This window comes from Ceratotherium simum, chromosome 6 (genome assembly GCF_057802395.1).
Source record: "Ceratotherium simum simum isolate JZ-2026a chromosome 6, ASM5780239v1, whole genome shotgun sequence".
Classification (NCBI taxonomy): domain Eukaryota; kingdom Metazoa; phylum Chordata; class Mammalia; order Perissodactyla; family Rhinocerotidae; genus Ceratotherium; species Ceratotherium simum.
The window spans coordinates 72,451,156-72,474,396 of NC_141905.1; the positions used below are offsets into that span (position 1 = coordinate 72,451,156).

Genomic DNA, 23,241 nt, shown 5'->3' on the forward strand with positions numbered 1-23,241 from the left:
TGCACTGACACCGGCACACACACACAGAGCTTACATCACTCTGTAGACCGTAGGCCTTCTTGGCCCATTCCACCTTCATGTCTGTGGGCAAAGCCGTGAAGTGATGCGAGGCCGTCCTGTAGCCTATGTCTGTGGCTAAATGCTGAGCCTTGCGGGCGTGCGCAAGGTGGATCATGTCCAGGGAGACGTGGCACTGGGATTTGGTGTCCTCGAATCCCTTCTTGTACTCCAGTTCACTCTGCAGCTTGGACATTTGCAGTGAGTGGCTCATTTGCGTATCCCCCTGGGCGCCCTTGGCCCCAATGAGCTTCCCTCTGGACCTCTCATAATCCTCCTTGTACTTCACCTAAACGAGAGGAAGAGAGCAGGGGTACATTAGAGTCTCCTAAAAGCATTGTTAAATTTCAAACCACAGGCATGAAAGTTAAAACAAAGCCATACAACAGAATCCTATTAGAATTAGTGTCCAGAAGTTTGCCTCCTTTGAAAAACTGATATATTTCCTTTCATCAAACAGGGAAACAAAATACTACTATTCATTATTTCCCTTTTCATCTTAGCTGCCAGAAAGCTCCGAGCTAAACTGAATGCTCAGATGGAACAGTCTTCTCCCAATTTCTGGTGAAATTCCATCTTTTGTCTATGTTATTTGAGATCACTTTTTCTGAATTTATTTTTAAGGGGCCTATTGCTTTCATAAAAGCCACTTTAAAATCCTTTTTTGGTCATAGTGAGAACATTATAAATAAAAAGTAGTCATGCAATGAAAAAGACACAGAATATCCAAAATACAATTGCTATTTGAGAAAGGAGCTCAAATTAAAGAATAAACTGGGGTACATATAAATATTTAGGAGTATGGGGAAAAAAAGGGAGCATATTGACCTAAAAAAAAAACACTAAGCCAAGTGTAATGAGGATCAGAAGAAAGAATAAATACGGAAATGCTCTAATAACTGTAACAGGATACCGGCGTGCAGCATCATTCTCAACATTATCATTGCTGTGGCCATCAGGAGACTTGGGCTCTACTCTCAACTCTGCCAACAACAACAACAGCAGTATTAATATCTGCCACCATTTATTGAACAATTACTATGAACCAGACATGGTATAACCCGTGCCACTCAAAGTGCATCTGCAGACCAGCTGGTTTGTAAAATGTTACCAGTTGATGAGATGAGGAGCTTGTGTCAGAAGGTAAATCAACCATATCACCAAGCCACTGTTTAGTGCAGCTGAAACCTACATACATTTATGTATATATAATACATATACAATATAAATATAGATACAATACATACAACATAATATATATATTGCATATGTATTGTGCGTATGTGTTTATACATATATATTTTTTTTTTTTTGAAGGGAGACTTTCTCGATGAGGGAAGCAGGGTTTGACTTACATTCTGGCCCAGGCTCCTTATCTCACATCAGACTGGCAACAGACTACACTGGACTACAGAACACTTATAATACATCAATTCATTTCATTTCCTCATGACAACTTTGCAATTACCAATTTGCCAACGCGTTAACTGAGATTTTGAAAGGTTGAACGGCCTGTGCAAAGTCACAACGCTGGTAGGCAACGGATCTGGGATTTTATCCAAGGTCTATCAGACCCAGAGCCTGCACTCCTAACCACTAACAGGCCACAGCATCCTTAGAGAGTCACGGAATGCCCCTGGGCATCGTTTATCTGTAAATCGAGTGGTCTGGATTACTACTCTTGCTACTTCTACTAATAATACATTTCCACTTACCAAAAACCAATGTGTGGTGAGCAGTGTGGACGGCACTTACATGATTATCTTGTTGCAAGGTGGTCATGTTTATCTACATTTTACAGATTAGAACCCTGAGGCTCAGAGAGATCAAGAACCTGCCCAGACCCTTTCCCACTCTCCAGATGTAAGCAGCGGATTTGTGGAGTCCTGTACAAGGTGGGGATTCACTCACCTCACTGGCCAGGTCCCTCTTGGCTTTGGCCGCCAGGAAGGCCAAGGAGTCAAGACGCAGCTCAAATCCTTTAGCCTTCTGGTTTTCCCAGCTGCTCTTGTACAGTTTCTAACAGGATGTAGGAGAGAAGAGATCATCCTCACGTGAGAGGGCTTCCCTAGACTGTAACAACCTCTCTAGGAGGCAAACACCATTACGTCCTTCCACAGAAACCCCAAGAGCCACAGAAACCCTGTAACATGAATACAACCAGGCTTTCTTATTCCTGCCTTAAGGACTCTTGACACACAGCTTCTGTCAAAAGGAGCAGAACGTGAACTCCAGAAGCCTTGAAAAATACTAGGAGTCTTCAAGGAAGCCTCAAAGATATGCCAAAGGTGGAACAGCATTGCACAACACACAGCAACCTTTCTGAGAAGTCTGTTCTCCATCTCTGGCCACACACCCCACCCAGCCCAGCAGCTGCCCCACCTGCATTCCTTTCTCCTTCTGCCCCCCAGCCTCTAGTCCACCTCGGTCTTTTCCTTGATCCTCCCATTTCCTGTCCTGTCCCCACCTCCAGATTTCAAGTACTTTCTTCTGGGAGGCTTCCCTCCCTTTCTGTCTGTGAATCAATTTAGCCTCTGTTGCTCCTTCTAATTCCCGCCTCTACCCATTAATCATATCAAGACCCTACAGACCTAGGAGCTGAGTGGAAGAGTAAAGGAACACCCCCCCCAGAAGACAGAGAGGGGAAAGTTGGGACTATACATCCTTTCGTGTCTAAGAGTAAAGCTACTCTGTGCACACTCCTCTGAGTGCTTTCTATATATTAGCTCATCGAAGCCTCGTGACAACCCAATGAGGAAGGGACTAGTGTTACCCTCATTTTACCAATGGGACAACTGAGACCAAAGAATTTTCCTGAAGTCGCACACCTAGTAAGTGATAGAACCAAGGATCAAACCCAGGCAGTTTGGAGCTAACGTTGAGCTCCTACTCACTCTCCTCTATCAATACTCATGCTGTTTCAACTCTGACCCTGGAAAAATCACTACCTCCTACCCCATTATATAGTCAGTGGTTCAAGTCTCCCACCAGCCCATTCCTACGAAAGGTTGTCCTTCCCTTCCCCTAAAACACTGGTCAGGAACAAGGTCTGCTGAACGAGCTGTTTACAGTGACCGGATGTATGTAACCTCCCTGGCCACACCAGTATGGCTGGTGGGTGTTTTTGACCAGGTGCCTACATGGGGAAGCAGAGCCCATGGCTGCCCATCCCTCTTGCTGTACCTCACTGAGATTGGCAGCGTTGGCTCGGGCCTGTAAGAAGAGAGGCTCGTCGTTGCTGATGCTGTATTGATGGAGGGATTGCTCGTTTCCTGCCTTGTAGGCCACCTGTTGGGAGAGGACACTGAGTGAGGGGCAGGTGGCAGGGGCAGAGGTGGGTGGCACGGCATCATTCGTGGCTGCCTGACTCTTCTGTGACTTGCAGGAGAAGTTCATTACAAAAACAACCAGACCAGACGCTGGCGGGCAGGATACAGTAAATGAGGCTTAAGGCAGGAGAGATGATGGGAGAAGGAGAAGCAGCAGCAAACAGCTGGGAGAAGAATGTGGCCAGGGGACCAACCTGAGAACCCCTCCAAGGTTTCTGTTCTCAGACCTTTCCCTTGAGATGGCATCGCCCTTTCCAAGCTGTCCACAGCCACAACAGAATAACCCACCAGAGGGCTCAGATGAGCACAGACTCCCCAAGTGGGAAAAATGAAAAGCACACTCTGCCTCTTGCACCCCCATAATCAATCCTAATGCACTTGTAGGTACTGACACCTGGAAAGTGAGCAGCAATCAAAACATGAGTGAACATCTCCTCCATGAAAACTTATCACTCTTGCTCTTTCTCTCTCCCCTTCCCTCCCACCCCTCTACTTGAATTTCCATCAGTGGCTTTCTGCTGACTCTGAGCTATGTTGATAGCATCCTTTCCGGCAGGTGTACCTGGGCCTTTGGGAAGGGAAGCTAGCAAGGTCCTGGTCAGACTGTAGCAACCATGGCACCTGCTCGGTGCAGGTGCGCTGTTAGTGCTGAACACTAATGTGTACATAACGTATGCAGTGTTCATTGTTCTGTCTCCCACATTTGAGCTCAAGTGGGCATGAAATGCACACATCCCACAGGCAAATGTTATCTTCCTCCAAGATAATTCTCTACTGGCTCCAGAATTATGGAGTCTCTGATGAGAGATGGAAGAAGGAGAAAGAAAGAAGAAAGAAGGAACTAGGCAATACTGAAAGCTAAAAAGCAATAATATCAGTGCACATCTTTCCTTAACAACCAGGGGAGAAGCATGGTAGGTGAGTAGTGAGGCCTGGTGTCTGGTTCCCAGAAACAGCCTGGAAGCCTGTGGAAAGCTGGGTCCAGCCTATTTAAAGGGAAGGCTCTTAGGTTCCCGCATCGTGCCTGGGCAGCACCTGCTGTTGTCCCCGGAGGTTCCCAGGCCCATGACACAGCAGCTTGGTGGAGAAAGGGCAGCCCAGGACTCACCCCGCTCTGCAGCTCCTGGCTCTTCTTGGCGTGCTCCATCTGGGAGCTGTCAGCCACACTGGTGAACTTCAGCTCATCCACCCTCTGCCTGTAGTTTTTCTGTTTCCAAAGAAAAGGGACCCCAAAGTATTAGGATCGGGCTGCCCCCACCACCACACACATGTACACATAAACACACACACTTTCTATGACCCATTTCCTTTGGGAAAATGTTCCAGCTGGTCCTGCAGCTTAAACAGGACCACACAGACCTGAGACAGCCTGCTCTGGTGAGCTTGTTTTAGTTGCTTCTACTGAACGGGGACTTGAATTTTCCCCTCAGCAAATTCTATATTTCACCACGTGCCCTGGGATGTGTTGATTTTATAAATCTAGGTCTGACACAAGAGAGAGGCGGAGGGAACTTGGACTTTACGACCATGAAGACCAAGGTCCCAATCTCGCCTCCGTCTCTTTCCAGCTTCATGACCTTGGGCACATCACTTAATCACCTGAGCCACTCATGCTTTGACTGTACAATGGGGAAAATAACAGAGCTGCCTCACTCTGAGGTAGAGTGAAGGCTTCAATGCCATGCTTTCCATGAGTGGAGTCCTTGGACAGAGTACACGTTCACTAAGTTAGCTATCGCCATTACTCATGGTGCGACCATGATTATCCAGGAAGCATCTGCTCTAAGGAAACGAAACACCAGGAGCCACAGACCAGAGGCGAGTGGTCAGGTGGGGTTCACCCTCACAGTGTCTTAGTGTTCCAGATCACTGAGGTCTTGTCCTCATAGTGTCCCCATCTCACAGCCATAAAATAATTGGCAAAGTTTCGAATGGGCTAATTCTGTCCCCCCATGGGGACTTCTTGTCCTTCCTGGAGGTTAGTTCCTCTGGCTTTTCCACTGGAGTTGCCAAAGTTGTTGGGAAAGGTGGCTGCTGAAGACGGCTTGTTGAAGCAAAAGCTTCATGTGGTGGGAGACCAGAGATGAGCAAAACCCCCAGTATCACCAACAAGAGGGTTATGGAGAACAACTGAACCCAAAATAAGGATTGGAATATTGAACACTCCAAATCTCCTTCCTTTAAGAAAAAATATTCTAGAGAAAATATTCCAAAGAGCCTTGTAATTTCCTTTCTAGTTCCAGGGTGTTCAGTGGGAATACTCCTTCACCACATAATTGAAGGAAGTCACGTTGCTCTTCCACGGCTGGAAATTCCTGGCCATCCCAGACTCTGCATTGGTCAAATCATAAGTACTTATTTAGGAGCCAAGAATGCACCCTGTACAGGGCACAATAAGGATATAAAAAAAGGCAAAGGAGATGATATCTCGCTGGCCCTTGAGGAGCTTAAAAATTAGTAAGCACAGGAAGTGAGATAGAAATGGACATTCCCAAGGCTGAATTCATTCCTGAGGCTGATTGAGGCCCCTCACCGCACCCCCATCCGAGACAGATGGGGCCCTGGTTGCTCCACCTGGATTTGAGCTGTTCTCAAAGAAGCTAAGTAATAGGAACCCTGAAGCGTTATCCTCTTCCCTCTACCTTCCTTATTTATACGTTCTAGACTTAAATATGTCTGTGTCTGAGAGAAGGATGAGTGCAGTGGAAAAATAAGAATAAAATACAAAATGTGCTTTGTGGATGCAATACTGCTTAATGGTCAAGAATTGGGGCATCAGACCACGCTGGATACAGATCTCAACTCTGCCACTTATTTGAAGTGTGCCTTTAAGTCTCACTTTCCTCATACGAAAAATGCGAATATTAATAGGATAATAATAGCGTGTACTTACATAGGGCTATGGTGAGCAATAAATGAGCAATATGCATGTAATACACTCAAAGTGGTCAATAAATGACAGCAATGAGTACTTAATTATTATCAGTCCACAAATGGCAGCTATGGTTAACGCTATTATTACCATTTGCAAGAGATATGCCGAATCAGCCTTCCTGGCCTCGAACCAAGAATCCCCTTTGAAGATACCCAACAGAGTTCCTGAAATAGTTACATCTCCAAATGAAACGCCCTTCAAAAGTCCTCCTCTGCCTGCTGCCAAAGCCAGCTTTACATGGTGTAGAAAGAAGCACAGGCTTAGGGTGGCAGGGACTTCGGAGCGTGGCCTGTCCAACTTTCTCGTTAATATCAGACTCTGATTCAGAGGGAGTCACACAATCCTCACACAACAAACACATTTTTCCCATGTGCTAATTGACTGTGCGTTACAACCCTTCTGAACTACTCTTTGGATGCAACTGCTACTTAAAGCCAATTGGTAGGCTTCTTACATGTACCTCCCCAGGAAGGTTAAGGATGTGGAAGGTTAGTTCGGGGTGTGCTATGGGTACAAAATGAAGTATTCCTGTGAGTCACACTCAAAATAAGCCTGGGGGATGGTGAGGAGGCAGCAAAAGAAAAGATCGCTCTTGGTGATTTATGGGCTGAGAACTACCAGAAGCCTGGGTCTAAGCTCAGGTTACCTCGCTGACCAGCTGTCCAGCCTTCTTGGCCTGTTCCAAATTGAGACTGCCCTCGGCCAGCCACCCAACTCCTTTCATCCATGCCAGGTCAGCCTTGTACTGCAGCTGCAAGAGAAAAACCAAGCTCTAGTCAGACACATGGATACAGGCTGGGCAAAGCTGAGGGAAGATTTAGAAAAATCCTTGCTCCTGCATTTGTCTTCCTAGAAGAACTGCTCCCTACTCTTTGATACTCTAGCAGAACTCTACCTGGGGGGTGAAGCCACCGGGCCCACCTTCTAACCAGAAGAGCATGTTCTACTTTAGCGCTGAAACAACACAACCTTACCAAAAAGAGGGCTTTTTAGTCTTTTTGACCAAGGACCTTATCTGCCAACCTGCTCAATTTCCAAAATTCACTTATATCTTCAACACTTGCTTCTCCTTGGCTCATCCCATTACCAACACATCTTGACTTTCACCATAGCTCTGAGCCTCAATCCTCCATCCTCTGGTCTCCATTGTCTCAACTATATCTCTATCTCTACTTCCCCATCCATCCTCCCTGGGCCTGGCGCATCTCAGCAGTTCTTCTTAGTCCTCTGGGTTATGTAATAGCCTCAAGTACAGGTTGAAAATCACTCTTAAATATCCAATTGCAAGAGATGCATGGGGAGAACCAGCAATGAGCGATGGCTCACCTCACTCTGGAGCCCGTAGGCTTTCTTGGCCCACTCAGTTTTCATATCTTCGGGCAGCACAGTGTATTCATGCAGGCTTTTCCTGTAGTCCAGGTCACTGGCCAGAGCTTGGGCCTTCTTAGCATGCCTGATGTTTACCATGTCCATGGGCAGGTGAAAGTGGGTCTTACTCTTCTCAAAGCCTTTTTTGTATTCAACCTTGAATGTACCAAAACAAGGCCCATTACTTGAAGCCTGCCATTACAGGCGTGATGTAAAAACACAGGAAAGAAGCTCAGGCTTCCACGAGGAATTGGCACTCTGGACAATGTCAACTGTCTGTCAGAAAGGTGTGACCCAAGTCCTAGCTCTGTAAGGTGACAGTGCCAGGGAGCTGAGGTTCCACACTGCTTTGTCTCCGAAAGGAATACCTCCCACCAATCCTAAATCTTTTTACCTCACTGCTTCAGGAGAACACTCTACCCATGGTTTCTGTAGAAGCTTTAAGAGGCAGAATTACAAAGCTTGGGTTCCAGAGCCAGACAAGCTTGTGTTCAAACCTCATCTGCCCTTTGCCAGCTGGATGACTTCTGGAAAGTCACATCACCTCTCCAAGGGCTCAACTTTCTCAGAGGACTATTGTGATGAGTAAATGAAATAGTAGGTGAAAGCCACTTAGTGCCGGGACTGGCATATAGCAAACACCTGATAAATGTTAGCAATGAGGATGGCAATGACTATGGATAGTGGTGATAGTGGTGATGGTGGTGGTGGTGGTGGTGATGATGATGATGGCAATGGTGCCAGTGGTGACCGTAGTGGTGATGGCGATGATGGAGGTGATGGTGATGGTGGTGATGGTAGTGATGGTGATGGTGGTGATGGTGATGGTGGTGACAGTGGTGGTGGTGATAGTGCTGATGGTGGTGTGGTGGTGAGGAAAGGTAGTGTGCTACAGTAGAAGCAGTATGGTGCCAGTAAGTAAGAGTTCTGGATCTAATTACCCCTCCACCACTACCAAACTGACTACTGTCTGAGTTTGGGCAAGACAATCTTTTTGGCTCCAGTTGCTCCAACTGCATATATAAAATACCAATTTGTTCTCTACCTAAACTGGAGCCAAATTCTCAACGTCTCTGTCTGCTTCATGACTATGCACTTCATAGGGTTTGTTCTGTAGGCACATCCAAAATGGCAACCCAGATTCCAACTCTCTTATTCTATTCAAGCCATGGCTCCTAAATGACTCATCAGGTATTATATCTGATTGCACCATGGGAGCAATAAAAGCTGGCCTCACAGCTTGAAGCAGCAATTGTAAAGCAGAAACCCAATGCTCATGTGTCCTTTTTGCTGTTCAGCATTGGCAGGGAAGACTTGATTAGAAACCAAGTCTGTCATTTGTAACAGAACCCTCCTTCCCCAGAGGATTTTGATAAGTGACATTTACTACGGTTAATCTCCAGCCATTACAGTTGTTTACAAGCAGCGTCATTTTGATTGGTTGGAGCCTGAATGCCCCAGTTGTTTGCTAAATATTGTGAGTATCACGTGTGTTTGTGGCCACAGTGTTCATCCAGGACATCATCACAGTAAACAGCATGCTTGCTGTCTAACTTTCCCAGTAGAATGAAGTTCCACTGGGGAGAAACCCATTATGTGTTGTTCATTCTTACAGCTCCAGTGTCTCGCACAGGACTTTGCCCATATTTAGTGCTTGGTAAACATCAGTGGAATGAATAAATGTGGCCGACACCTTTGTACCTTGATCAGGAGCCCCTATCACCCTTAGGGGCCACTCTGCTCATCTATTTAAAAGAACAGTATTCTTTGGCAAAACAGAGACATCAAACAAACTTCGCCCCCAAGCTGGGAAAGAAATAAAAAGGTAACCGTCTCAGGTGAAGTAGGCCCAGAAAAACTTTTAAAGTAACTCAACTCCAAGTAAAGGTTGGGTAGAAAACTGTTTACCTCGCTGCTCATCTTGGCAACCTGCAGGGAGTGGAGAAGCCTCGAGTCTGTCGTTCCCATGACTTTGCCTTTTGTTTTTTCATATTCTTCTTTGTATTTAATCTTGAGAGAAAGAAGAACGCCTACTGTGAGTGAGCGAGAAACTTTCCCATCTAAGGCGCTATAATTTTAACAAGTGCAAGAGGCACTGTTCTGAAAAAACACCTCCCAGTCTTTCGCACCCAGAAAAAGATTAAAGTATTGCGACATTTACAACGTTAACAGTCATTCTTTTTTTCTGCAGGACCACTGACATTTTATTGGAGCTATTTCTTATGCATTTCTGAGTCAATGAGAGGAAACCTACATTGCTAGCAAGCTCTCCAGAGGCTTTGGCGGCCAGCAGAGACATGGCATCCAGCTTCATCTCAAATCCTTTCCCCTTTGTCTTCTCCCAGCCTTCTTTGTACTTAACCTGACAAACAAAACACAGGTGAATAGGAGTCGCTATCCACATTCCTGCCAAAAGTTGAAGAGAAACTTTAAAAAAGACACAAAAAACAGCAAAGTTGGTTTCTTCATCTATTTATAGACCAGAATCTCGGCTGTTATTATCAAAGTCATCATAGCAATGATTAACACAGTTAGTTGACTGTAATTGTCCTGAGCTGTAGGGCCATGCAGGGCAGTGGTAGTGGGACAGGATAGACAGAAGATCCATGTGTCCATCCGAGCTCCACTGTTTCCTGATCACATGACCTTGGGCAAATCACTTTACCTCTTTAGACCTTGGTTTACCATTTTCACAAAGAATATCATATTGTCTGTCTCAGGGTTGCTGTGAGAATAAATTGGATAAAGTATATGAAAACAGATCCTAAGCTGGGAAACTGCAACACAGATGTAAGGTTTTAATATTGCCATGGTAACAACACCTACTGTTTATTGGCCTTTTCCCAAATGTCTTCTACTCGTCAACTGTAAGTCTTCATGTTAGGCCTGCGAGGCTCAGAGACATTAAAGACCTCACATAGGGTCATTGGTTAAAAATAGTAGCACCAACATCTGATCCAGGTCTACCTGATACCAAAGCCTGTGTCACTAACTGTGTCCTTACAGTAAATATCTCCTAGAGGATATGATAATTGAATAATTCCATATGTAAAGTGCCTACCCCAGGACCCAGCAGAAAACAGCTTTCAAAAAATGTTAGCTCCTTTATTTCTCTTCTCCTGCCCCACAAATCCCATCTAGAATAAGAGGCCTAACCACAGCCCACTCGTGACTCCAGAAAGAATCTGGTGATTAAGCTCAATCTTCTTAAGACTTAAATTTTCTCCACAAAGCAAAGCACCAGTTAGAAGTCACCAGGACGATGATGAAGAGGATGATGGTGTGTGTGTTCCAGTACATACTGCCCAGATGCTCATGCAACAATAATGAAATTGCTATGATCGATTTATCCCCAGGGAACTACCACGTGCCATGAGACAGCAAAATTCAAAATTATAACATGATGGGTGCCTTTGACGAACCTCTCCCATGAACAGAATAGTCCCTGCTCTTTGGGACTGGTCATCTGTTACACAACCCCACCACGTTCTCATCCATGTTGCTTGCTTACCTCACTAAAGAGTTCGGCATTGGTTTTGGCCTTCACCAGCTGCGGTACATCCTGTGGCAACGTGTAATTCAACTTATTTTTCTCATAGTCAGCGCGGTAATTCACCTGTTGGGTTTAAAATAAACCCGCAGGGTAAATGCAAGGTTTTTATATAGGCAGAGGAGAATTTTGGAGACAACACTCTCTTTTTCACTTTCGCCTTAGACCCAGAGCAGAGAAGGAGTTTCTGGAAAAGGTATTTTACAGGGAAGCCTGTAATTTTATGAATGTTTTAAATTAACAGATTGAAGATGCCAAATGAAAAGTAAAACAACTCAAAGTTATGAGTTTGCAAAAGATTTCCTTGTGGCTGCCTCACCAGCTCTCCTCTGAAGCACTTGAGGGTCTGAAACCTATTTTTTTAACTTGCTGCAGTGCCAAACATCTTGCTATAGGCAGGGTAGATACTCAAAGAGTATCTACCTTTACCATACCAATGGTATGGTATGCCCATACCAATATGGGCAATGCCTGCCCATATTGAAAAAAGCCATCTTAAATCATAAAAAGAGCCAACCAGACATTATGTGATTCCCAATGGAAGAATACAGCATCATCTGAGAAGCGGTCTTGCCCCCAAATTAAACCTGAACCTGATCAAGTCTATAGATCCCACTACTATTTTAGAGGACATCTGGAGGTCAGAGGAATATATGAAAGTCCACAGTGGGATGCAGTCAGCAAAGCTCAGACCGTGGGAAACATTAGAGGATAAATAACCCAGTTTCTTCAACAACTTGCGAGAAAAGAAAAGAGATAAAGAGGAAAACTTTAAGATGAAAAGAGTCTTAAAGACATATCAACCAATAAGTGTGGACCTCATTTGGATCCCGATTCATACAAACTGTAAAAAAAAAAAATTATAACCTTATGAGACAATTGGAATGTTGAATGCTAATTGGACATTGGTAATATTAAGAATTACTGTTAGTTTTTGGTGTGATGTATTAAAATGTATAAATATGTTTAAATTTTTTATCTTTCAGAGGTTCAGACTAAAATATTTATAGATTAAATTATATAATACCTGGGATTTTCTTCACAATAACGTGGGAGGGGGGAAGTGGATGGGCATATAGATGAAGCTAGACTGGCCATGAACTGATAGTGGCTGAAGCCAGGTGATGGGTACACAGGGATTCATTATGCTATTCTTTCTACTTTTGAATGTATTTGAAATTTTCCATAATAAAAAGTTTAAATGAAGGGGGTTAGCTCATGGTTGCAATAAGACATATACTACCATTAATGAAAGTCAAATCCTTGGGAGCCAGAAACCCAGAGGCCACAACTCCCCCACATCTGGCTGGGCAGGGGCAGATTACTCACATGGCTCAGTTGCTGGGCATTGATTTTGGCTTGAACGATCTGAGGGGTGTTGGTCACAGAGCTGTACTTCAACTTGTCAATGCTTTGCCTGTAGTTGACCTGGATAAAAAGAGGCACAGGAAGATGTCACTTGCACTTTTCCCTTAGATTTGCTTAACTCCCTCCCTCTAAGCCCAACAGAACTGCGATTCTCAAATTACTAGAAAAAGAATCGAAGATTTTATTCGGAGACCAACAGACACCACAAGTCCACAGACCGAAAAAACAGTACATTAAAGAGGGAGTGACTTGAATGGGGAGCTCATAAAAGAAGTCGACTAAATGGCCAGTGAGCACAGGAAGGGTGCTCATCCACACTACTAATCAGAGAAATGCATATTAAAACTGCAATGAGACACCCCTCTACATTCGCCTGAAGAGCGAAAATTTAAACTACTGACAATACCAAGTGTTGGCAAAGATGTGGAGCTGTGGAAACTCTCACAGCACTGCTGGCAGAAGTGTAGGTTGGCACAACCACTTTAGGGACCAGTATGGCATTTTGCCACATACACACACCCTAGGTCCCAACAAGTCTATTCCTAGGCGCATTCCCAATGAAAATGCACACACAAGGTCACTTTATAATAATTCAAGCTGTACTTCAATACTTAGAGACTTTTCTGTATATGTCTTATACTTCAAAAGAAAAGAGTATTTTTAAAAAAGGAAAAGAAAAATGAAAGAGGAACCAAAAGTCCAATTGCAGTCATACGCATGTCTAAGTGGGAGGCGCAGGAGCATCGGTGGCTCCCTGTGAGGACAGTCCTAACATGTCTTCACCCTGGTCACCCAGCCCCTGCCTCACTTCCACCTTGCCAGAGTCCCTGAGAAAACTGCCCTAAGCTTGGCACTTCCATAAAAGATGTGAATTCAGAAGAGAAGGAGGTGGAATCTCCAGGGCAGACTGGTGCACTGACTCCCTGGTTTCCCACTACTTCAGATATCGGGGGCTAGTGAATTTTCTCTCTTGAAAGTACAATTTGCCCTTCAGAGAGTTAAGGATTATTAGCCACTTGCACATGGGAGTATGTTCATGCAATCATCTTATTTTCCTCCAAACATGCCTAGGATCTACTGCAGACAGAACGGGAACTTGAGCAGAGAGGTAAAGGAATATGTTTGAGGCTTAAGGGTAGGTTATCAGGGGTGAGGGCTGAGGTGAGCTGAGTGAGAGCCCAGAGGCCTGTACAGGTGGAAAGGGAGCCAGGAAGCCGACAGGTGAAAGAAAAGAAGGAGAGGTTGTGGATGGCAAGCAGCCTCTTCCACAATTTAACCAAGGTTGGTCCTAAATCCAGATAAGGAGGAAAAAATTAACTCATCCCTAATCCTGCCCTTCTTCCCTTGTGTCTGTCTGGTCCCCTTTCAATTCATGCATTTGTTCATTCATTCATTCAACAAACAGTCACAGAGTGTCTACTCTGTGCAGAGTGAACAAACTTAGACACAGCCCTGCCCACGTAGATGTCTCAGCCGGGTCCTTGCTCCCAGGACCCCAAACTGACCCAGTCCCTCGGGACACCTGAGCCTCTCCACCTCCAGGCGCCAGGCTAGGCCCGTTAGTCTGCGTAACAACCGAGTCACCATCCGACCCCCCACTCACTGTCTTCACGCCTCTGTTTAATTGCCCGAAGCCCAGGACCCCATCCCGTGTCCCACACAGTTTGGCAGCTTCTTCAGACCTGGGGTCTGCCTAAGAACTGCCCTTCCCATTGCTGCCTCCCACTCTCTATCGCCATCTCTGCCCAGACCTCCACCTACGGCCTCTGGCCACACTCCTCCGGCAGCCGGCTCTGCCCTTCACAGGGGCCCACACCTGTGGCCACCACTGCACTTTCCTACCATTTCCTGTCTGTCTAGACTACAGTCTGATGCCTTTGCCATTCTGTCTGCCTGCTGCTACCTCCTATTGCTGCCCCCAGAGGTAACAGCCCGCCTCAGGGAGTCTCTGTAGCCCAAAGATCACAAAGTCTGTGAGAGCCAAACAGACCACTAGCTGGGTACAAGTGAACCACTAGTCTGGGCTCAACGTTTGGCCTCATTGTTGGGGAAGTAGTAAGGAGTGGTGGGGACTGTGGCAAAGAGCAGCAGCAGCTACTTGGCTCTAGGAGATAGTTATTGTGCATCAATGTGGGGCTCAGGGCGGCTAGATTTTCCCATTATTCCAAAGAAACCAGAAATCCATATTATTATGTAAAATCGTGCAATATTTAAATGCTGGCAAATAGTTCAATAATTTTAGAACCCAGTGACCCAAGTGAAATAGACCTAAGGGCCAGCTTTGTATGCTCCATCTCTTCCTTGTACTCACTCCATGCTTGCCTGTCCCAACATCAGCTAATAATAATTATGGCTAAAAAATAGCAGTTACTATGTGCCCGGCACTATTTCAAGTGCTTTATACATATTAACACATTTAACCCTCCCAACCATCCCGCCGGTAGGCACTGTTATTATCTCTACCTTACAATGTGAAAACTGAGGCACAGAGACCCAAAGGGACTTGCTCAAGGTCACTCAGCTGGTGTCAGAGCTAGGATTCAAATCCTAGCAGCCGGCCTCCCAAAGTGGCTCTCAACCTATCCACCATTAACCCGGTATGCCAAAGCTAGTGGGCTTGGAACTATGACTAGTAATTTTACAGATGGACTAGAGTTCCCCATAGCCAGAGTTAACATTGTTCGGACAGGGAAACGTATTCCAGGCACAAACAAATGACTTACAAATTAACTCCTGCAACAGCATCTAGGAAAAACAGTGTTCTTGACACCGGGCCACAGAGTGTTTTGTTGGATTTGGAGATAAAGGACAGCATCACTTTGTGCTTTTTAGTTAATGACTCAAAGAGACAAGTTCTTGCACATTCTGAGTTTTGGATATGGGCTATATAGTGAAAACTAGGAAATACAAAGTCATTTCAATGTCAACTGTTAACGAGATTAGAGTACGCGGCTTCCTAATGCATTAATTCAGAGGGAAAATTATCATCTCATAATAAAGAATCTATTAGAATTCAGAATTACGCATGATAAAATGTCATGAAAATTATATTTTTTAAGTGGCATACTCCTTCCTGATAATTCTGCATAAGTATGTTGCGGAGCACAATTACTTTCCTCTGCAGGACATAATTAACAGTCTCCATAACTAATCACATCTTTGCAACATCACAGATGCTTGGCCATTGCTTCAATCTACTTTCTGAAGGGTCTCTGGTGAGGATAGAGTCTCATTTTAATGCTATTAGTGTTTATAAAATCCATTTGAAGGGAACGCTCTCTAATTAAGGACCTGGGCTTTTTTATTTAATTCCATAGCTATTTGACCACCTTTAAGACTACCAGACAGAAAGAGTGACCACGAGTGTTCTTCTAATGAACTCTCCAAATTTCCTGAATACTGAAGTCCCTACATTAGGGGTGGTAAACTCAAATGCACACGGGAGCCAGGAAGGTAAGGTAAAGAGGACTAAAATGAAAGAGAGCAGCTGCCACTCAGTGCCAGCCAATTGCTGCCATGCGGGAACTAGGGCTGCAGTTCCCAGGGTTTTCAGATTTTCCTGAAAAGCTGAAAATATGAATTCTTATGTGAACTCTCACAATTTCTACATGTTGGTCTAATTATTTTTTAAACACTGTGTGGCCAAACAAAACACTTCTTTAGCCTGGATCTGGCTCATGGGCTGCGAGTCTAGAAACTACCTCTACTTCCAATTAATATTTCTAATCCAGTCTAGTTTAGTTCTTCTATCAGACTTTCCCAGGTGAGCTGGCTATATTTCAGATGCATGGTTTGATCCACAGCCTTATATAGACAAATGTAATAGCAATATTATAAGGGGAGTACAATGGCTATATTTCAGATGCATGGTTTGATCCATAGTCTTACATAGACAAAGGTAATAGCAATATTCTAACAGGAGTACAAACTCATAGGAATCTCTCTATTTGTTTATGCTATTAAGCATGGTTTATAGATCTCTATTGCAAGAGCAAACCAGCCCTGGTGGTCTAGTGGTTAAGATTCAGCATTTTCACTGCCATGACCCTGGTTCGTTTCTTGGTTCAGGGAAACCACACCACCCATCTTTCCGTTGTCATACTGTTTTGGCTGTGTGTTGCTGTGATGCTGAAAGCTATGCCACCAGTATTTCAAACACCAGCAGGGTCACCCATGGTGGAGGCTTCAGTAGAACTTCAGGACAAAGATAGACTAGGAAGAAGGACCTGGCCACCCACTTTCAAAAAACTTGGCTATAGAAGCCCTATGAATCGCAGCAGAGCGTTGTCTGATATAGTGCTGGAAGGTAAAGGGATGGCGCAAAAAGACCGGGCAGGGTTCTGCTCTGCCACCACACAGGGTGGCCAGGAGTCGGAACCGGCTCAACAGCACTAACAACAACAAACAGCAAGGGCACACACTCAAATTTTAATGAGGTGCTTTTGATCCTCAAGTTTCCCAGGTAATGTATACAGCAAAAAAGAAAGGAGTAGCTTTGGTAGACAAGTTTAACCTTGGGTTTCATTAAGGTGAACCGAGTAAGTCAACCCAACCAAACTTCTTGGGAAAAGGCCCAAACCTTAGGCAAGGTTTAGGCCCCTACACTCCTCTACTTCCCATCCCTTGCTTTTGTACACATTTGAAAAGCCCACTTCATCCATTAAACTATCATTTGCCAGTGATTGTCCTTCGTTGTCCTGTAACCTGTGTTAGACACTGGAGACACCCAGATATCCACACGGCTCCTCCTCTGAGCAAATGAGAGAGAGAAGTGAAGACCTATCTTCCAATAGCAAAACCCAAGTCAACTCCTGGAATTGTGCTGATCCCAAAGGAACGTGAAGGAAAGTAGCACCAGGCACTTAATCAATATATGTTGAATTATTTGTTAAATCATTGATTGCTTGGAGATAACCTTGACTAACAAATAACCATGATACCAACTCAGTTCTAAACCACTTTTTAAGATTGCAGGTGACTTGTATCTTTTTCTTTGTACCTTCCTGTATTTTCTAAATTTTCTGTAATAAACATGTAGTACAATTCTTATAATTAGAAAACAATTAATTAAATTAATTATACATATTTCACTGGGGACAAGTCAAACTATAAATAAATAAAATCACAGCTGTAATAATTAAGGGAGGCACATATACTTTCCCATGTTCTCCTGAGAAAATTAAGTCAACATTACCACTTCCTCTGAACCTATAACCATTTTATTTTACTTCCTTCCATCCTAAACATACCACACTCCAAAACTTTAAAAAAAAAAAAAAGTTCATCATTGCTAAGGAACAATTACTTTAAATGTGCCCAGCAGCAGACAGAATTCACCAAATTCTAAGAGGCGAAATGGAAACTCGGGTTATTTTCAAGACGAAACCAGAGTTGTTCCCGTCTTACATTGGAAACCTAGGAGTTCCCAAACATGCATAATGGACTTCTTAGTGGAAAAGAGCTCCCCTTTCTCAGGTCCCTCCATCTCTTATGAATTGTTGTATCTTGTTTCTTCCTATCTCGCTACCTAAGAATCACTCCCCAGGAGGGAAATGACAAGGAATAAAGCAGAGAGGGCTATTGGAAGAGGACTTACATCTTTCAAGGGAATCAGTTTCATTGTTGTTTGATAGGAAGGAGTTAGAGTGGCCGGGTAGTTGTAATCGACAACATCGTGTTTATAATCGGCCTTGTAGGCAATCTGAAACCCAAAGAAAAGAGAAATTAACCCCCACTTTCTTTTGACCTTGTTTGAATGTCACAGGAAATATTTAAAAAATAACCAGAAACAAAATTAATTCAGTTTCATGACCTCCAAGGAAAATTAAATTACGTTCCCACTTTTGCCTTTAATTAATTTGAATTCTTCTTCTTAATTAACCCAAAATTACTTAACTTCCATCTGTAGCACATTTATTTTATCTTTCTTATTAATTATGGAACTCCTTGTAGTTTTTGTTAAAAAGAAGCATTTGCACATGGGTATACAATGAAAGAGCTTCTTGGCTAACCCCCAGAAAATAAATGGAAAGTCAAGAGTCTTCAGAGTATTTTAACGTTTTTTCTAAAGGTCAAATTTGAAATTCTCAAGCAGAGGAAATTTGACGTTTGTATGTTTTAATAATGAAATCGGTTTCTTTTAAGCGTCCTTTATCTCCAAGATTTACAACCTGGCATTTTCAAACCTATAAACTGAATTGACAAAGCAAAGAGAGATTAATAGATTATGAGGAAAACAGGGATCTGATCTATTTTGTGATCTGACCACCTTGGCCAGTGCCTGGCCACAGGAGGTCTTCAATGAACACTATGATCGAATAGACGAATGAACCAATCAACAACCAACCAACCAGTTCCAAATAAATCACAAATGCTTTGGAAATTTGAGGAATTTCAAATAAGACTTATGTTCATCCATTTCTCTTTATTTCTCAGAAACTGAAAGTTTTTCTCACACTAGATCAATTAGATCTAAGAACTGTTCAAGCCAGAGAAAGCTGAGATAAGTTGAAGCATTTGAAAAATTTTAAGGCTTTTACCTAGCCTTGGTTGTATTGCTTAACACGGAGAAACTCTTATGGGTCAGTCTTTACACAATATAACACCGATTTTTAAAAAAGAGAGGTTGAAAAAGAATTGGCTGAATTTCTCATGCCCCACATCCCTCCATCCCAACAGATCCCTAGGACATACAGGCCCTTCACAACAGGACTCACATTGCTTGCCAGACTTCCCACTTTCATAGCATGGAGAGTCCGTCTGTCCATACCAACTCCTTCGTAGTGGCCTCTCATGTGGTTCTGGTAGTTTTCTTTATATTTATTCTACATGGAAACACAAAACTTTCAACAAAAGCATTCTCTTCCCACCTTGTTGAAGATAAACTACTCATCTTAATGCACTAAATCCACAATATAAATGATTAAAGATAACCTATTTAAGTATTCAGTGAGTCACTGAAGAAAAATGACAAACTTTTAACAACTTAAATTTCAAGCAAGCACAAGAAGTTGGAGTGAGACAAGCATACAAGCACAGAGGAAAACATAATATCTGATGAGCACAGACAGCACAAAACAGATCTGATTTTTTTTTTTTAACATTTGCAGCTGTAAATATACCAGTTTTTTCCAGTGTGAAAACCTACCATGAGAGTGTGCAGCTCTCCAGTGAACAAGCACTGATTGTGTGGACTCTGTATGCAAAGCCCACGCTGGGGGCTGGGACAAATCACAGCATGCTATTACCTCCATTGCTAAATATACAAAAAATAAAACCTGAGCTTTGCCAAATTCTGTGACTTTTATATCACAGATTGGTCTCTATTGCAACCATGTGAAATAATGATATTATGTCCCAAATGCAGCTTATCAAATAAAAAGAAGATCAAAATGGGATGACAAGAAGCCAGAAATAGAAAACTCTGGGTAGTTTCTAATGAAGTTACATTAAAATTACCTTCCCTGGGAGGCCATTGAGTCCAGGCACCACCAGCATTTAAACAGAATACTATTACTACATATCAGACACAATTCTACTTATCTCAGTTAATCTTCACATGCTTATCGTCCCCATTTTACAGACGCGCGAAGTGGCTCCAAGACCTTAAACAACTTGCCCAAAGTCAGCCACGTAGCTAACTGTGGAACCAGGTCTGCCAGCTCCAAATCCGGTACTTTTAACCACTACATTTATGCAAAATAAATTCCTCGCTGAGCCTTAAAAAGTCCCTTGCAATTTTAAATTCTACTATTATATGCAGCTAAGCAGAAGTAAAATCACATAATGTAGTATAGGTCCTTGATGTTTTCTAGGATACTTTCCCTGACCTTCTCAGAGAATTTCCACATTTGCAACGGCCAACCTAGCACATATCTGCTCATCTCTAAGATGGGGAAATAGCATCTGGTTCCCTAGGTGACCGTGAGCGTTAAATGAGGTCGTGTATTAACTAAGAAGCACAAAGTCGCATTGAGAGGGGATGTCACATGCTCAGCCAGACCCCCTCACCAGCATTCTCCAACAGGAGCCGGATACTGCTCTACAGGAAGCATGCAGGAGGACAGGCGCTGCCCTGAGGACTCAAGGTCAAGCACACAGCAGGGGATGTGACAGAATTGAACACTACATGTTCTAGTCCTGGCAGGCAATCTTAAACACATTCATAGGTATTTGTGCCCAAGCGTCCGTGCTTCTCCAAGACACACAGATACATTCACAGGGACTGTCTCTTAGGAGACCTAGAAAGTAAGGTCATAAAAAAGTCCACACAAATGCTTAGGCATTAAAAACTCACATCGCTGGTGAATTTTGAAATCTTGCTCACATTCCTGAATTGAGGTGTTTCACAGTAGTTGATACTGTGACCTTTACTACTTTCCAGATCCTTCTTATACTCCACCTTGGAAACCAAAACACCAGAAGCACAATAGAACCAAACCCAAAGTCACTCTTGAAAACATCACCAGGACTCAACTCGGATATTTTTAGGAAACTTTCAACCCAAGATTTTAAAATACCAGGCCATGGGATACTGTAAGTTAACAATATATGTTTTCCTCTCAAATAAGTAAATAATCAGTGTGGTTCCGAAAATTAAAAATATATAGTCACTTTCAAGAGTAAACACTCTAAGATTTCGTATAGCTCAAAAATTGGCAAAACTGGTTTTAGAAATCAGAACAGTGGTTACTTTTGGGGACAAAGGTCTGGGGGGATGGTGGGGGGATATCTGGACTTGTGGTCATGTTCTGTTTCTTGATCTCGGTGCTGGTTACACAGATGTGTCCACTTGTGGAAATCCTTCCTATTGTATACATATGATGTATGCACTTCTCTGTGTGTATATGTCAATAAAATTGAACCAAGAAAGTTATTTTACAAAGGAGTATAATAAATGAGACCACTCATAGATGCAGAGGGTGTCATCTAATTTTAAATGGGTTGTGTAGTTGAGCTCCCCCGGGTAGCTGGATGTAAGGTGTGAGGTTATAGTTATTAAACAGACTCCAAGTTGTCCCAGGTAATTGGAGGAGGCAGCTGAAGGCTGATTACCATTGAGGCATGGTTGGTTTGTCTTCCTGGATAAACATAAGGGCAAAAAGAAATTGAAGGTTCCCTTGTGACCTCTTACCAAAAGAAATACAATTTGTTATCATATCTTATAAAATATCTGGTGGCAATATTCCTTTTAAAGCATGCAAGATGCATTATAATGCTCACAATAAGATGATACAAAATTTTTAAAGTACACAAAACTGTATATACACTTGAATTCTAATTCTAGAAATATATGTTTTTATATTCATGTGTTTGTTTAGAGTATATTCATATAGAAAAAGGCCAAAATGGTAACAGCGTTATTCCCTGGGGGTAGAACTTCACTATCAGCGGTCTGGTCCCAGTTCTGTCCCTAAAAGTCTCCCTGAACCAGAAAAAGACACCTTACTTTTCCAGGCCTATAACAAAGTGAGGGCCTAAAGATTGCAAAGGTCCCACCTAGAGCTAATATTCTGTGAGTCAGGAGAAAAGTTCAGCAAACTTTTTCTATAAATGACCAGATAGGAAATATTTTAGGCTTTGCAGGACATATAGTCTCTACGTCAACTTTTTGACTCTGCCCTTGTAGCTTCAAAGCAGCCATAGACAATATGTAAACAAACATGATGTGGTTGTGTTCCAATAAAACTTTATTTATAAAAAACAGGCTGTGGGCTGAATTTGGCACTCAGGTAGTAGCTTGCTGACCTCTGGCCTAGAGCATCATAATCATTGGGAACATTTGTTTACAATGCAGATTCCAAGGCCTTGGCACCCATCTACTACTTCAAAGCATCTGAGGCTCCTGATGAGGCTGAGGAAGTGTCACTCCTGGTGCTTCTGAGCAGCTCAAAGTTAGAGCACTACAGGTTAAGTAACAGTTTTGTGGTAAAGGATTGACCTTTAGAAGTTAGAGAAGAAAAATATTTTAAGATATTTGCATATCCGTTTCTGAGTTACAGATAACTTGTTATGTGAGTGCTTTTAATAGCCTTGATTCTTCCTGTTGTAAGAGCTTGCCAATTCAAACGCCTTCAGGGCCCAGAGAGGTAATGCAAATGAGAGAAGATGCTGTGAAGAGACAGTGGAGAGACTCTCGCACGTGAAAGGATATGGTAACTAGAGGGGATATTTCCTTGTCAGAGAGTCCCAACAATTTAAAAATCTTAACCACTAAGTAAACAAACAAAACACACCCTCTGGCAGCCAGTTCAACCTCCAAGGTAAAGAGAATTCTATGGTACACACAGCCTCTCAGAAACTCGACTATAGTAATAAGAGATTGAGAGAAGTTTGATGTCTGAAACACTCTTTCCCATCTTAGATGTCACTCTACAAGAATCAAATATTGTTATAAAGGTTGGTTCACACAGTATCCTGGCAACTAGAAATCTATTGCCTGGAATTTTGAATATCTACAGCCCTGTGAGAATTCGGGAAGAAACTTTTGAACCATCAGAGAAATTTAATTTGTTTACATGTAATCAGTTTGAGTCGGCTCTCTTGTGAATTGCTTTTTACTGCACATTCGTTCTTTGGAAACTGGTAACCCATGTGTAGTTTATGTGGTGTTACACGGAATTTTTCCTTCTGAG

At 43.1% G+C, this 23,241-nt stretch overlaps 1 protein-coding gene across 2 annotated transcripts in view; it reads right to left on the reverse strand.

The window, feature by feature from the left end:
- Positions 1 to 23,241, reverse strand: part of NRAP (nebulin related anchoring protein) — a 69,975-nt gene that overhangs the window by 30,803 nt on the left and 15,931 nt on the right. For both annotated transcript variants that reach the window (XM_087432629.1, XM_004428089.3), the window contains exons 12-24: positions 20,904 to 21,008; positions 19,324 to 19,431; positions 18,204 to 18,308; positions 12,569 to 12,667; positions 11,201 to 11,305; positions 9,944 to 10,051; positions 9,598 to 9,699; positions 7,648 to 7,845; positions 6,968 to 7,072; positions 4,495 to 4,593; positions 3,241 to 3,345; positions 1,969 to 2,076; positions 35 to 346 (exon numbers count right to left, since the gene is read on the reverse strand). In XM_087432629.1, coding sequence (XP_087288755.1) covers positions 35 to 346; positions 1,969 to 2,076; positions 3,241 to 3,345; positions 4,495 to 4,593; positions 6,968 to 7,072; positions 7,648 to 7,845; positions 9,598 to 9,699; positions 9,944 to 10,051; positions 11,201 to 11,305; positions 12,569 to 12,667; positions 18,204 to 18,308; positions 19,324 to 19,431; positions 20,904 to 21,008 — 1,659 coding nt within the window. The remainder of the gene's footprint in view (positions 1 to 34; positions 347 to 1,968; positions 2,077 to 3,240; positions 3,346 to 4,494; positions 4,594 to 6,967; positions 7,073 to 7,647; positions 7,846 to 9,597; positions 9,700 to 9,943; positions 10,052 to 11,200; positions 11,306 to 12,568; positions 12,668 to 18,203; positions 18,309 to 19,323; positions 19,432 to 20,903; positions 21,009 to 23,241) is intronic.